General features: G+C 35.8%; 1 protein-coding gene across 3 annotated transcripts in view; it reads left to right on the top strand.

Annotated features, from left to right (window-relative positions):
• Window positions 1–17,057, top strand: part of CCDC171 (coiled-coil domain containing 171) — a 171,289-nt gene extending 154,232 nt beyond the window's left edge. For 2 of the 3 annotated variants that reach the window (XM_083816338.1, XM_083816336.1), the window contains one exon: window positions 14,018–17,057. In XM_083816338.1, coding sequence (XP_083672464.1) covers window positions 14,018–14,059 — 42 coding nt within the window. In that variant the 3' untranslated portion in view covers window positions 14,060–17,057. The remainder of the gene's footprint in view (window positions 1–14,017) is intronic. The other variant, XM_083816340.1, reaches the window with a different exon arrangement.
• The last annotated feature ends 51 nt before the right edge of the window (window positions 17,058–17,108 follow it).

The following is a 17,108-nucleotide window of genomic DNA, read 5'->3' as shown; positions in this document are numbered from 1 at the left end:
TCAGTTTTATTCCAAATCCAGCATGTTGGTTTAACCACCCAATTTTATTGCATCTAAATTTTCCTGACAGTTTCATTTGCTGTTGGGAAATAAAATTGCCATTTTTGCAACATGGGAAATAATGGCTAGTTTCAAAACCAATATGTTTGAAACTTCCTTTGCCTGAAGCAGGTTAAGGCACACAGTCAATTTACTTTAGGGGAAAAAAGCTCATTAAATAGTTTTTAATATTTTAATATAATTTAAGTAACTGCTTTCACAGTGGGAAAGCTTATTAGGCCCGTGTATTTACACCTGCAGAGAGGTAAATGTTTGGGTAATTAGGTGGTTTCCAATACTTCAGCTTTTCAGTGTAGTGGCAGAGTTAATACCATGAATACTGTAGATGGATGCAATGCATTCACTGCAATTGAACATTACTTTTCCACTGGTAGTATTTTGCTTTCATGTGCTCAAGAAAGAGATTTAAGATTTAAGTATTTTTTTTCTTTGTTTTGTCTGTTTTGAAAGTCTCCTTAATGACAAGAACTGGCGAAGGAATGTGAGTGACTGTGTGTGGGTGTTAGCTCTCGGCAGAGGCCTGTGCTTTGGAAAAGCAAGGTCCATGTTCTCACTTCACAGTTGCCATGAAATTCCAAATGTCCATGCTGTGCAGTTTAATGGAAACCATGAAGTTCCTAAATGACCGCAGGTTTATTCCAACGTTAAGCACAAAACAAATCTTTCAAGTCATTGGCTGAGTAGCAGAAAAGGAGGGTCATGTTTTCAGGAAGCTAATCTCCTTTCCATTTTTCGCTCATGGTTTGCATTTCTATGGCATTAGAAACGTGTTTCTACTGAGGTACTGGAACTACTAGCTCACAAGCAAAGGTCCACAGTTCCCAGGACTGAAAACGAGATACTTGGAAGCTATTGCTGTATTCATCTCTTACCCTAAGTGCTCAGGCCAGTGCAACAATTATACCTCCTACAGTAACTAATTGGAAATTAGTTTGGAGAGACTAATGATTTGGACAAGGAGACAAGTCTAAAGCATAAATTCAAGTTTGCCTTGTAGGAGAACATCATGCTTTCATTCACTGCTTGCACCAGATTAACAGAGAAAAGTGAATGCCTATGTTTCATTTTGTTCAGGGTTTGAAGGAGAAAGATAGAAGTCTTTCGTTTTATTTGCAAAATGGCATGTGGGTTTTTGAGGAACTGAATATTTCTGAAAGGCACCAGTGGCTGCCGAGGGCAACTTTGCATCAGGAGACAGCTGTGTGTCAGACATCTATGCGGTCTTTCAAAATGTGTTTCTTCGGTAATGTACAGTGAGTTTTATTCACCAGCTGCATATGTTTGCTTCGTGTTTGCTACATGCCTTTGTTTCTTTTGCCTTCCTCCCACACCTTGTGAAGTGAAATTTTCAGCATATCAAAATAAGAGAAACTTTTCTATATGATTACACGATCTGCTAATTCCATAGTAGAAATAAAAGTATTGGGAGTGCTAGACAGGCTGTTATTTTCAGAACTGGATATTACAGACCAGGACATTTAACCCCGAGAAAAAGTTTTTACAAAATAACAGAGCCAAGGACAATTTTTTACTGGCTTTGTAGAAGAAAAGGAATATTCTCTACAAAGGCAGACAAATTCACTTCTTTCCAGACTCAAGGACTTTTACTCAGGCCAGAAGGGGCTTCCTCCTCCCTTTTGAAGAAGTTATTTCAAGAAAGGGAGCTGGGAAGCTTCTATTATTCCCCGTTAAACTGTGGGTTAAACATAAAGGGAATGTCTGGCTGTTCTGTGACTGTGAATTCACTGAGAAATTTTTGGAGGGGATTAAAGCATAGCTGCGCCTGAATGAGTCTAGCTCAGATACTTAAATGGTGTGCAAATCCATGGAATCCAGGTTGTCATCCACCCGATATTTTCTTATCATTTAAATTTAGATCACATAAGGTATACTGTTGTGAATAATGATCTTCTTGTTCTGACACCTGTTTGATTTTGCATTTCTGTGTATTTAAAGCTAAGTATTTAAAGTACTGTTTATAAGAAGAAAATTCAGTGCTGATCTTCATTCATTAGCTTTAATGAATGTGTAGATGATACCTGTGAGTTGTGATTAAATTGATTGGGATAGTAGATGGAAGGATTTTTGTTGTCTTTCAAAGTGTTTTTTTTTTTGTTATTTTGTAACACTACCTCACTGTCCAGTGCACAGGGAGAAAGGACCAGAGAGTAAGACCCAGTGTTTCCAGCAGTCAGCCTGTTTCTCCGCCAGCCTCAGAAACGCGTATATGTGCAGCATGCCCCCAGTCTAGCATGTATAATGCTACATTCACTCATTACAAAAAAAAAGAAAGAAGAAGTTTGTGTTAGCATTTAACTGGATTAGTCTGGAGAATCTAACCATAAAAACACATTTTTTAAACAGTGTAAGTAAGTATTCCCCTCAATAGATGAATTTTTAGGTGTTTGTAAAGGAAAATCCCATATTTACATGTTTGTATTCCCCTCTGGGTGGCAGGGAGACAATGCACAACCCTAGAGAATTCAGTGTCACCTAGCTGGTAAACCTTCATTCAAAGGAGACAGCCATCTCCGATGACTCTTTCTGCTCCTGGTCTCAGCTCCTGGTGCATTGGCTTGGAAGGAAGGTCATGGGAGCACAGGGCTGGGTATCATCTCCACCCTTGGTCCCACAGCAGATTTCTCAGCTGTCAGAGACCACGCAGAGGAGGGAAGGATCCTGTGCAGGCCAAAGAGAGATAATGAGAGTGATAAAGAAGGGTAGCTGTAAACCACAGCAGCCTCCTTTACTTTGTGTCTTTCTGGAATTTGTAAAATCAAATTACTCTCTGCTGTTTTGCTCATACTCTTTTCTCTTGCCTACTCCTCTAATTGTGTATGCTTGCATCCTTTTCACTTGGGAAAAAAAGAACAAGCCTTCTGTGACATTTTTGCTGTAGAGTAACATGTTTTTGTAGAAATACATCTGTTTACCTACTTCCATTGCCTGAATGTTTGCATTTTGTACTTTAAGGATAAAAGTTAATGCAAGAAATGAAAAAAAAAAAAACCAAAAAAAAACCAACTTCAAGATATATTAGAGTGTATGACTTACACAGATAAAAAGACAGGAATTTCAAGGTTAGGGCATGAAGCATAACACTGTTCTTAACTCATAATTCTATTCCTATAATGTCGACATGATTTAAGGGCATACAGTCAGCAAGTTACATCTTAATGTCTATTTTTATTGGGTTTTACATATTTAAGTCGCACTAGTTAATATTTACCCAGCATATATTTATTTATTTATTGTTGTTGTTTTTAAATTACATATAACAGACTTCCGTGGAAGTCTGTGAAAACCTACATTATGTAGTGAAGGCACAGTTTTTCCAGTTAATCTTAGTAAGGACCTATTTTCTACAGAGACTGGGCTCCCTGAAGCAATTTGGCCTGTTGAATAAACTAGTACTTGAAGAAATTTTTAAAATATGGAAGAAGTACCAAGTAGGGTAAAGAACCTCGTTGTCAGCTATGAGGATGATATCATGATGAAAATAATCATTTTTCAAATAACCTTTGTCTTCTTTAGTTTCTATAGTGATTCAGTACAATAAAAGACATTTAGAACCATAGTGTGCTTCTTAAGCCATATCCGTCCTATTTTACGAGCATTTTGTTTTCTGTTGACTTGTTGCAGAAACACTACCTTTTGGAAAGGGAAATTTACAAAAAATATAGGCAAGAATACTGTGGTAAACCACCAGCAGTTTCCATGTTATGTTTGGTATTAAGAAAGCAAAGTAATACAGTGATGATGTAATGATTCCGTTTCATCGTTTTCAAATGCTGTAATTGTTTCAATTCTTACATTTTTTTTGGAGAGGGATCCCTGGAACGTTTAAAGACACCTTACTTTTAGACACCACACTTCTGAATCTGCGCCTGAACTGAAATTGACCCATAGATCCATGGTTTAGTCAGGAAATGTCACCATAAAGCTGATATTGCAATACTTGCCTCTGTTAAATTTTTATGTTCATCAATATTTTGGGAAACCTTTTGTTCTATCTAGGCATTACAAGTAGTTTGACAAAGAAAGTCCAGAACCACAGTCATGGAATAGTTCACTGAATTTTCAGGTTTTGTTAAGTACCAGTGAGTGTCTCATTTGATCACAGAATGATTGGCTCATATGGTGACTACAGGCCTATGATCAGGATCCCTGATAGTCTTTCAGGCTCTGTGTGACACCAAGGTTTCTTTCACAGGGTCTTGTAAATCCACGACACTCCTTTGGGAGCCTGAGCATATCCTGCAACTTAACCAGGACTTTGCAAAGCTTTTTGACGCTACCAGTCATCTAGTTTCATTTTAATTTGTGCATGTCAAAACATCTCATTGCTTTAGGAATTTCTAGTTGAATTTAGTAACTTACTAAAGTTTACTGTGCTTTAAATAAAAGATTTTTTAGAAGAACATAATCTAATCAGGAGTTCTCAATAAAAGAATTTTAAGGTATCATTCTGAAGCATAAAAGGACCACCGAATTACTGAGAAATCCCTATGTAAAATGATTTTTAATGTTATGTTACAGTTTTCTTGCTATACAAACCAAAAAACTTAAGGAACCTCTCTCCAGGTCTCCTTCTATGTTCCTCATGAAATTTCGATAAAAAACTTGTGTGCCTGCTGAAAGTTTGCAGTGTTGTATGTGGTGTGTTTTTTTTTCTTTTTCCAACTCTGCTTTGCTTTCAGAACATTCATTTGGCATATGTATAGCAAAGGATGAAATTCCATTAGCAATTTTTTAATGGTGATTCACATAAAATATGGTTGGTATGCAGGAAATACTAGTTCCATTTGCCTCACTCACACTACATGTTCAGCCTCCCAGAAAGTGATGATCTAGTACCTGAACTAAAAGCAGTTCTTAGAGGCTGATTGTGCTCTTGAATTTAGTAAGTATAAAAAGTTCTGTTGAAGTAATTATTAGATTTTTATTTAATCTCAGTCTGAAATATAACTGTATATATAAATTGGGCCAAAACCAATAGAGACAGTAACCCTAGCTCACCCACACTCAAGTTGTTTATAACTGATAAGCTTGATTCCTTGCCCAGTTAGTGTAATTTGGATCTTGCATTTACAAAAGACCTACATGTTAGCTGTCAACTGAAATTGAGCCTAAAATATGTTTTTTTTCAGGCCATTCAGATATCAACTGATATTTTATAAGCAACACTGCAAGAAAGCCAACTGCATTCCCCAACCATTGCTGTTATAAAACTACCCTTTAGAACTCTATTGAATATAAACTGCATGAGATATTATATGCAATTTGTGGGAGAAGGAGTAATTCCCTCCTGAAGTTACTTGAATCAAGTTTTACTGGGGATGAATGAACATTAAAATGCTTGGTTTGGATAAGCAAACAAAAGCTTGAAAAATGTTGTGAACCTATAGGGATCCAAAAGTGTCTCTTCCTGGTGTATCTTTCTCTGAGCTGTTTCAAGGGGTGGGGGATCAAACCCTAATGAGGATTTTGACAGGGAGGTCGCAGTCTAGACAACTGCACTGGGTGACCAAGAAAATGCACGCTGCGTTGGCCACTGGTAACAGGGTGGAACCCTTTGTCTTCCTAATACATTGATGGTTTTAATAATAAACATTCCTGTTGAGAACATAAAGCTGACAGCAGTAATAGTTCACCTCTAAGCATAGCATAATTCTGTCATTTTTTGCTTTGTCGTTAGAGGATTTTTTTAAGAGGCCTTTCAGTTTAATACAGTTATTTAGATGAGCTGAGGTACAGGCCTACAGCCTCATGCAAATGCTCACGTTCTTACTCAGCATTACAATCCGTTGTTAAAAACAAACAAACAAACAAAACAAACAAACAAACAAACAAAACCCTACAACAACAACAGGCAAAAAGTCTGTCTTTCAAATAGGTGCAGATAGGTTGCATTTATTATGCCTGTATCCAGTTTATCTTCCTAGTTCTGTTGTCTCCTAAGAGCTACCTTCAATCTGCTGATTGTTATGGGAGGCTGTCAATTCACAAGATCAGCATCTCCCTTCTCACTACATGATCTGCAGTTATTTTCTCCACTAAAATGCTTTGTGTATCACTCGTACTTCAAGTCTGAAAAATACTATTTTCCTACTCGAAATCTCAGTGAGATGTTCATCACATTTTTTTCATTGCTGAAAACTACCCATTTTAGCATCAGCAACCTCTGCCAGAGGTGTGCAACTTCCAGGTCCTTATAACTTATAACTTCTTTTCACCACTTTTCATAAAGATAAGTTGGTTCTATGTCCTTTCTGTAAATTCCTGTTGTGAGAGGTGTCTGCTTTACACCTCAATCAATATATTTTATTTTTGTTTTCCTTCCTTCATGCTTATGGCTTCTCTTGAGTTTCTGATTTCTACAAGCTGGGTGTCTGCTTCTCTTCATAAAAAAAGCAAGTTTCTTACAGGAAAAATGCTCTTTCAGTGCTTTTTAGAGAGAACTTCATGGTGACCAGTCCCTGTAGATATGCTGGTAAAGCAAATAGGTAACATAATCTATCCAAACTTGCTGTAGTTAAGCAAACAACAGAATCCGAAAAGGCTCTGTAGGTCTTGCCCTTTTGGGTCATGCCTTGCTGAAGTTCTAATAGTTGGAATCCATAAGGCTACGATAAGGCATTCACAACAGCTGTTCTCTTAGTTCCACTGCCCAGACATCTGTACTCAGTCTGTTCCGGCTTTGGTTAAGAAGCCTCTTCATCAAAGGGCACTTGAACATCGTCAGTACTTATTGAGTATTGGCTCTTTGAAGGCACTTTCTGACTTAGTCCACATATTCAATTCAAATACATTTGTGAGAAGTAGTAAGCAAATGAATATTTTCAAGGCATCTGGCCGCAAAGTAACAGTAAGTTCCATGTTTGTTCTCATTTTTAAATAACCTATCAGTAGAATGCTAAAATGTTATTTTCCATTTTTAGTAGTTCGCTTGTTTTGTTAGCTGCATAGATGCATAGTTCTGATCATTATTCCTTAAAATATTGCATATTTGGTAGGAATACAGAGCCAAAAATCGTCTTCTCAATATTTTTAATGCAAGAAAGCTGAATCATAAAGGTACTTTAATTGTTTGTAGACCTTTCTCCTTTATGTTGTTAAATGTTGTTATCAGAAATAATTACATTTTCCATCTTTTCAACTTTTAGCTGTATTGCTGATACAGTATATCTTTATTAATTATAAAGTAAACTGAGTGAATTATTTTACTGAATCAGTGTAATTCCTTTTTTCTTTCTTTCTTTTTTTTTTTTTTCCTGTTTTCCAAAATGTTTATGTTGATTAGCTCTAGGATTCTGCATTAAAATTAGTCTCTAGGAAAAGATAGATTAACGCACCACTGGCAAAGCTTAGCTTTCCTTGTCCTGTTTAGTAATGGAATTCCTAAATTGTAGTCACACCATTTCTGAGCAAACAGACAAAAAGGAAGGTAGCTAAGCATTTTGCTGTGCGTGAGCAGTTAGAGGGCAAGCAGACACCATGCACCTTGACCACCTATTATGAAGCTTTTTGCTGCAATGTCAAGTGAAAGCGAGTTAATTGGGTGAAGCTGTAGAGCATGTTAGGGGCATGGTAAAGGGTTGCTGTCTGACAGCTGAATGTCAGCAGAAGCTAGTCAAGTGTGGCTGAGAGACAGAGACCTGTCACAAAGTTCATGTGGACTATAGCACAGTTAGGAAGATGAAATGTGGTTCTGTCTCACTTTCTCCCTCATTGCATTCAAGCACCTTAAGATTTCACACTGTATGTGTCAACCCTTGTTCTTTAAGCTGTTTTCTCCTAACAATTCTGCATTCAAATGATTGGACAGAAGATGCTAATGTTTGGCAAAATGAATGTAAATACACCTTTTCTCCTTTTTCTGCTAGAGTGGCAGTATACATGCAACTCAGAAGAAACTTTGAAGGCTTATGTGAGACAGTCACACTGCCTAGGAGTTTAGATGATGACTGAATACATTTCTCAAGAGAATATGAAGCGTGACACTTTAAATTGTTGGATAGGGACTGTTTTCCCTCTAGCACTGACAAAAGAAAAGACTAAGCAGTGAGCAGTGAGGACTATTTCATGAGCCACTTGTGCCTCAGCATGGTGTCACGAGTGTGTTAGTCTCCAGCTGTAGTTATCTTCTCTTCTTGTTGGAAAGAAGCAAAGAGCTGTGGAGGTAACCATCAGAGAGAAATACTTAATAGAGGCAATAGAAACTGCAGGAAATATCACACAGTAGAGAGGCTTACTTGGAAGCAACAGGAGCATCAGTTAAAGGCAACAACAACCTTGCAATACACTGATGCAAAATGTGAAGGGTTTTTACAACCATTTAGTAAGAGCACAGTGTACCTTTCAGTGTTGGTTGCACAGTACAAAATTAACCAATAGCCATTCAGGTTGAGTACTAAGATTATAAATAAACAGAAGTTGCTTCTATTCTTGAGAAAGTGGAAGGACAGTGGTAGGCAATGTTGGGTAAGAAGTCTGGCTCATGAGGTCATGTTCCTGTACTAAAGAACTTGGAAACTTCAACTGAAGTCAATGAAGACTGAGCATTTCACCATGAAAATAGTGCACTACATAGTTTGTATAGTGCTTTGGTATTATTAGAGTGTAGTGCAGACACCTTGACCTGAAAATGAGAGACGTCCATGTCCATATTCCACTGAATAGAGAGAAAATTCTGAAGGATAGAATTACTATATATGCTGAATTGCAGATTTTTGGCTAAAATGTTTAGAAATCATAACAATTAGCAATGCAAAATCAAATTCCTTGTCTTTAAGCCATCAAAACTTTGAAGATATGGTGGTCTGATGTGATAAGCCATCTAATCCCATGCATTTCTTCAAACATACCAGGTTTAAGTATATTTGAATAGAACAGGGTTTCTTTTAGAAAAAAAAAATACAGTGTTATGAAATCTTTCTTTAATTGCTCTTAATTGAGCCTCTAGAGTGAGATTTCACTGAATGCATTAAATGCTAAAGCATTATAAAAGCAGAAAAAAAATGATTTCCAGAAATTTCAGAATCGTATTTTTTCAATAACTTCTGGAAAGTGAAGGGGGAATTCTTTGAAAATGAAAAATGCCATTGGCTAGCAGCACCCAAGAAAGAAAGTGTGTTGTGTGTTTAACTTGCTGACTTAATGTGTAATGAGTTGGCAGTCCACTGAATTATTCTCTGATAGTAAATTGTTTCCAGAATCCAGGCAGGAGTGCTGACAATTAAAATTTATACTGAATGTTACTATTTTCCTACTTTATGTCAGGGCACAAATTTAGTCTTACTGCCTCAGAATACAGAATTGCAAAATCATTGACATGGGAAGCAAACTTTCTGGTTTTGGCCAGCATACATTCCTCCTTTGAAGAAATTTGTTAAGTAGTGCTGTATTAAACTGACACCACTAGTAATACTTTCCATTTTAAGTAGCAGTTTTTAGCATTTTCATCAGTCTGATGTTTTATTTATTTGACTGAGAGTGAGAAATGACTGTTTGAGCTACTTTTAACAGCAAACGAATGAGCAGCATGCTGAAGTCCATTGGCGTTATGTGGCAAAAGCCAACTATTACCAGTTTTGGGAATAGCAGCCTGAGAAGGAGGTTGTAAATTATTTGAAAATTTTCATCTTTTTACAGGGGAATAGGTTTTCCACATAAGTGCTGAAAAATGGTATCAAAGATGGTTCTTGTTTCTTTAACACTTACTGGAATTCCTATTGCTACAGTGAAATAATGCAACGTACAATGCCAGCATAGATGAAAGAAGCTGGAAAAAGTGTTACTGGCCATTTGATGTGCTGTCTACTGGTATTACTGTGTATATGTATGTTCTAGATTCAGGGTAAGGGGAAGAGATGAGAAGAAATCAGTACCAGAAAGCAGTTGTGGAGATATGTATTGACTGTTTCCTACTTCTCTATTGCTCTCTGCTCTGTGCTTACCCCTTAAATTTCTTTCTGCTCTTGGATGGCTGTGCTGCAGCTTCCTCAGAGATTTTAGAGGTTGCTGGAATTCAGAAGAAACTACAGCTTGCTCCTCCTTCTACACTTCTGTTTGCTGTCAGGCATCCTCACACACCTAGGTATCCTGTAGTCTGGTGATTTCCAATAGATAACTCTTCGGCCTTATAATTCAACAGTCACCTTTAATTTGCCAAGTGATATAACACTGAGCTTACTACTGCATCTGCATCATCACACAGGGAACATCTATAACTGAGTCTTTGTTTTATGTCACAACTTCAGTGTTATTCTTTCTGCCCTTTTATTTCATCCCTTTCTTGGTAATTTTCTGTTCTAAGTGGCTTCATTACTTCCTTACCTAAGCCAAAGAGGTATATGCAAGCTTGTTTTTCACAATCCACAAGCCTTAATTCGCAAAAAAACCTTACCATTTTTTATTATTCTGATTTTTTATTTAAAATATAATTTATGTCGTAAAAAAGCAGAAGGAAAATTTGTGCTACAGTATTTTGAAACTGTTTAAAGTGACTAAAATTAGCGGTGGGAAATCCCCAAATTGGAAGGAATTATTGTAACATACAAATAATAGAAGGCAATTGAAAAGTTGTGGTATTATAGTGAAAATTGTGGTCCAGTAAAATTATCCTTGCGTTGACTTTGCAGGCTGAAACCATTCTGACTGATTTGTGGCTTCCACTCTGGTTATAGATTTTACTGCTACAATTGAAGATAAACAATATTCTTCCAACAGTGTGTTTCTTCATGTAGTTATCAGTTTGCACCACTGTCAAAATGGATGCACAGTTTTCTAATTCCAAGTGTCTGACTATGCACATTACTTCACAAGTATTGATATATAAAAGCAAAATAGGGTGTCTTTGATCACAACATGATGCTTTTGAATAGGCTGACATCGCAATAAAAACATACATAAGAATATAATAGATGGTGGTATTATAATAATCACTCACAATGTCATACATAATAAAGCAACCCTTTAGAAGTCAGTTTTAACTTTGGTAAAACAGTGCATATATCATGAGACATCCTGTAAACTAGATCCTAAATGTGATCAGAGGTTAGCCACAAAAGAGAACCAGTAAGAAATAGTTGTTTTAGAAATCTTTTTTCCATGTCTAATAGTAAAATATTGCTCGAATTAGCTGTAGTTTAGAAAGCAATTATTTCGTAATATAGACTAATCTTTCTTTTTTTATCTTTTTTTTTTTTTTTCCCCTTTGGAAAAACAAATTTTATAAAGTTAGGCTATCAAACTTTGAAAAATGACCACAGGACATAACCAATTACTGTATTCCATAAACATTTTGAAAGCATATTTTTGCTAGACCTATAGTGTCCTAAATATTTATTTAGCTGATGAAGTGTAGCAGTCTAGATGAAATCATCTAAATCAGGTAAATAAAAGTGCTATGCTAAAGATTTACCTGAACAGACACTTTATTTAAGATACATAATTCCTCTTTTAAAAATCATCTAAATGCATGTTTATATGATGGATTATCACAACTCTTGTATATTGTTTGAGCTTGTCAGTTTAATACATATTTTAGAAAGGTGTCTAAATACAATAATGTTGAAAGAGCTGTGTTGGGGAAATTTTCACTTTAAAATTTCTTTGTACAGGTATGTGTTCAAACAATGCGTATTGTAACAGTTCTGAGTGTTTTTTCTAGTAACCTATAGAAAGAATATTGTTTTCTTATTCATCGTGAGTGTATATAATGATATTGGATCAAAACAGTTCTTAAGAGTAACAGCCAAGATTTTTTTTTTACATCAATCACATTGTTATTAAATCTGATTTCCATTCTACTCAATGAATAGTATTCTGTTCTGCCTAAGAGGTACAGCACAGGATCTGGATAACTAAAGCAGAGCTTTTTTCCCCCAACAGTGAAGCTTTTACTGTAACATAGTCTATTGACTTGCTGCCAATCATTAAGTTTCATACATTTTTTTTTGCAACTCTCAAAGGAAATCTGATTTTTTTGTCTCCTTACTGGGATTTTGATGCCATATTCCTCAAAAAAAGCCCCAGACCTCACTATATCTGAAAAAGGTATTATGAGGTAGTAATTGTAGCATGTGATGTTTAATCATTCTCATATGCCGATTAACTGAGATGTTGAAAGCAGTACAAACCATCATGTTAACATTTGTCTTCAGCATTTGTTGTCCAGAGTGAAACCTGTTAGTAGGTTATATCTTAGTGATTTCATTCATTTACACAGAGAATTGTTTCTAGAACATCAGTTTTTTTTAACGCGTTTCAATATTTTCTTAATATTTTCTTATGAATGTCTCTTTCTTTAGAGAGAATTTAGGCCAGCTAATTAAAGTGTATAAATAACAAACTGTTAATTGGTGTAACAGGTGGATACTTTCACTGAGATCTTATTTCAGATATGCTGATACAAATGCAGTGAAGCCTGTTTGTGCTTTTGCTCTTTAATGGTTCCCATTCTGCATAGTGTTGAGCACAGTAGGACTGAAAAGGTAGAGTGTTACAGATCAGTACCTGACAGTTCTGCTGGTTATTTCATCCCTGTAACCAGCATAGTTCAGAAAAACTCGAGGCACTACCTCATTTTAACTATGTCCTTGAAGTAGTCATCTAAATTTGCTACCATATGGGTTCTTAATGAACGTGTAGCATAACCCGGCTGTTTACAGTAGCTGCAATATGGCTTGTGGTGAACCAGGAAATCAAAAGAGTCCATATCAAAGGGAACTGTTGAAGTAGGTGTTAGAGGCAACCATTGATTTTTCTTCGGCAATAGTAACAGTGGAAAGGGGAATCTTTCATGAATGTGTCTTTATACCTATGATTGAGTCTGGATTTGTTGAAATATGAATATACACACTCACCACTGCCTCTCTCTGTGTATCTGTGAGTCAGTATATTGGAACCTGTGTGCCTGCATATATATGCATTTCTGCTTCTGTGTATATTTGTGTGTGTGCACGCATGTGCACATATGTGCATATGCATGTACAGTTTCCCTCAATTGCCGAGGGTGGGTGTCTAAAAACTAAAATATAGAGGAGCAGTCTTTCATTATCTTACCTTTTGTCTTTTCCATAGTTATACTTTGCATGTGTGTGAGTTTTTCACATACTTATGGCCTGATTGATTGTTATTTACGCAGCTATATAGTACTTTGGTTAAAATACCTTGGTAAAGGGCAGAAGAGCAATATGACATCACATTGTTAATTTTTTAATTTTTTTTTATTATGAATATTTAAAGGAACACACGTCTGTCTTTAGCACTAAAAAAACTATTAATGTTGATATACTGGTATTATCCATAATTTTTCAAAGTGGAATGCACAATGTTTTGGTTCTGTGAGTTATTTAATGTTGAATTTTAACTGGTCTAACCTTTGTAACTGTTCAACTGAATGTCGAGACTCATTGAAAGATGAATTGTGTTCCCCAGCAATGTACATTCAGTGTATATTCTCTACCATCTTCTAACAGGCTAACATTCAAAGAGTATTTGACTTCAAATTATGATAAAATATATTTGAAAGTAATTTATTACCTTTCATGAATAGCACGGTGTATTTTTCCTAATAACAGTAACAGGGAGACTGTAGTTGAAATTTGTTTACTTGATTAAAAAAACTCACCTAAAAATGATAATGAAGAGGGGTAAATGCTGCCTGTATATATTTTTTTGTGTTTTAAATAACGTAGGCTATAGTTTCATAACTTTTATTAGTGCAGAATATTGTAGGCAATATCCTTTGCTCCTGCTTATTGAAGATTAATATATATATGCAGGTATCATATATTTTACATAAATGGTTGAAACAAGAAACAAACACTTGCAGATACTTCATATATATACATTTGTGAAAGGTATAATGAAATTATTTTTCTTGCTTGTTTAACGTAGCATGTAGATTCTTTTTGGATTTGCTTTTTATTATTATTTTATTTTACTCCAGGAATCAAGAGGGAGTTCAAACATCACAATGTCTTCAAGCTAGCAATTCAGCCTGACCAGAGTTGAATCCCAGATTTTTTTGGCATTGCAAGCTGAACCTGACACATCCTACAACAGTTTTATGCACAATAGAGCCAATTCTCAGTCTTCAGTCTATTCCTTCAGCCTGAATGTCACATCCAGTCCCAAAAGAACAATGGAAAATGGATTTTCAGGTTCTTTGTATCAATAATCTTTTAGAAGGAAAAAATTGCATTAATGTAAAATGATGCAATTAAAGTGCAATTTTGTTGCTACCTTTGAATTGTAGTTCAGCGTTTGTATTTTTTGACATTAATTTTACGTTTTTATGAAAATGTGCATTCATATGTTCACATTTCTATGCTTCCTGTTCTTTGCATACGGTAACAGTTATTTTTTTAACTTTTATTTATTGCAGTTGCTCATTTCTTATGTAATATATTTTTAAATGTTAAAGAATGACACATTTTGGGTAATTTTCCTCAGTCTTAAAAAAAAATCAATAAGCCATTTTAGTCTCTATCTATCAAAGTTGTTTCATACTTGTCTATTTTAAAGCAGGACTGCAATACTTTAATAGGATTGAGAGAGCTATTTGAAATGTATGCCAATGATTCCTGTCATTTCATGGCAGCCCTGCCATGGTTCACTGAGCCCCCTCTTTTCTCTTGTCAGCTCAACTGAAGACAAGCATTTAGTTGCAAACTTTAAGCAGGTTGTGCAAAACAGAAATGATGTGACTGCTTCTCTTCCTGCACAATAATGTCACTGCTGGTCAATGTGAGAAGGTCAGGTTGCTCCTTGTAAAGCTACATGATACCACTTGCCTATTTGAACAAGTTAAGTTAACTGCTGAATCTGGTCCCTGCAGGCGTTGAAAACTCACCCTTTTATCAAGTCTGCATTTCATAAGAAAGAAGAACAATTGTGCAGGGAGGATTTCTGATGATATGTTTATGTACTTTATAAGGACAGTTCCCAAACCAGTGTTGCAGGTAATATATTTAGTTTAAGCTGAAAGACTTTAAAGTAATGGCTGTCTTGACCTTCAAATAGACTCCTTTTTTGTTGTTGTTGGTAGGACCCAAGAGTGACGCCCATCTTTGATGCTGACAGAATTTAAAGCAAGGCCATTGCCCTGCATTTTCTGCCTTGTAGCACACAAAAGTAAAATTGTATGTCAGGCCGAGATGTCGGGGAGCTGACAAGATGCCCCAGTGACATTTCAGCTGGAAAGAGCAAGTGTCTTGCAACCAAGTGGTCAAATATCAAATAATAGGTCAAGCAGGAAGGAGCTGAGTTCTAACCACAAAGAGGTTTCTGGTAACTTACTTGACAAGCTTTTGGGTGCTTTGTGGCTTGACAAAGTGATGTTCTGTTGGGTATCGCTAGACAGACTGTTCTTTATTGCCTTCAGAAGATCAGACATTGACATTGATTAAACTCTTTAACCCTTAAAGGTTAAATCGTAGCAGTTTCATCATTGTGAATGAAGAACAAAAGAAAATTTGTAATATACCATTTGTTTTCATATTAATCACTGAACTCCCCAGTGCTATTAACTTTTGATGTGCTATGTAGTTTTTGACAAAAAGATTGAATGCAAAATCTATATAATTGATTGTTTCTCATTATGGACCAGTGATACATTAGAAAAATAATATTATGCATTATGGAATTTGTAATTTTTTCTAATATGTCAAAGACAGGATTTGATTTTAGAGTCCTGAATACTGAAATTCCATTTTGTCTGGAAAACAATTTTTGCATAGATAATACACCACTTATGATGACCAAAATCTTCCAAATGCCCTTGTTTTCAGATGCCAGAAAGGCTGATATAAATCTCAGATATACACCCAAAGGACTTTAATCAAAGTTTCAAGTTTTCATGTATTCTCTTCTGCAAGTCTATTGCTCACAGTCATGATATGCATGTGTGTATGTATACTAATATAGGTCTTGCAAAAACAAATAATATATCCTCCAGAACTCTCACATGTAAGAGTTCGCTGATATAGGAAGAACACTCCTTTTCTTTATGCTGATGTAGTTAGTCTTGAACACTGAAGACAGAAGTTTTGTTTCCCTACAAAAGTCTTGGCTCACCTCTTTCCTGATAGTGACTGTTCCTGGTAAAAGCACAGTAAGTATTGCATTCTTTTCCACAAATATAATGTCAAAAATCTTCAATATTTGCATGAAGAATGAAATAATATGTGAGCATTTTTCTCTCTAGTGTGTATAGAACTGTGGATGTGTTTTATTTTAAAAATATAATCTCAAGGTGCTCTACAGTTTGAGAGATAGTGCCTGCTCTTTCCTACATGACCTTAAGCTACTGAAGAAAATTTGCAACATATTTATTTGTCCCTTCCCCATCATTGCCAGTAAATGTGATATTGTGCATGTAGAAACAGAGGAAGGATTTATTTATGAATTCTGTTTTTCTTTCTGAAATCAGTATCTTACTGACACGAAGACTGATCTCCTCAAGTTACTTTAACTGCTCCAAGCATAAAGTTCATATGATTTTACACAGTCCGCAGCTATGGTTAACTGAGTGCAATTAATAGGAACAATCTAGTGAGCTATCATTTCTCACAAGAACTAGCTCATATCAACAGGAGGACATCTACCTAATTCACTCTGTTTAAATATTGACCAACTGCAAGTTACAGACTTCTTAAACCCATCTGATTTGAAGAGACTTTGAAATATGTGTTGTTTGGACGTCAGATGTCTCATTTGTAAAGGGAAGCTCGTCTTTCCCATGTTGGAAAGAAGTTTTTGAGTAGTAAACTGGATTATCGTTAGTCAAATACTCCTATGTTGCTTTTCAGGCACCTGGTAAATTGGAGTTTGTGATAAAGTCCAAATGAATAGAAGAAATCCAGCTGGCAAGATCTCCTGTTAGTAGCCTACAAATGATCCCACCAAAGCATTTTGTTCCCTTTTTTAGGGACACAATGAAAATTGTGTTGCTTGTGTTGAATGCGGCAGCACAGTTTGGTAACAGTAGCTGCCAAAAGAGCATCATGACTGTTTTATACCATCTGCTCTCTTTGGCT

Source organism: Anser anser, assembly GCF_964211835.1.
Source record: "Anser anser genome assembly, chromosome: Z".
NCBI classification, from domain to species: Eukaryota; Metazoa; Chordata; class Aves; order Anseriformes; family Anatidae; genus Anser; species Anser anser.
Note: the sequence above shows the minus strand (reverse complement) of the source record. Positions and strands in the feature narration are given on the sequence as shown.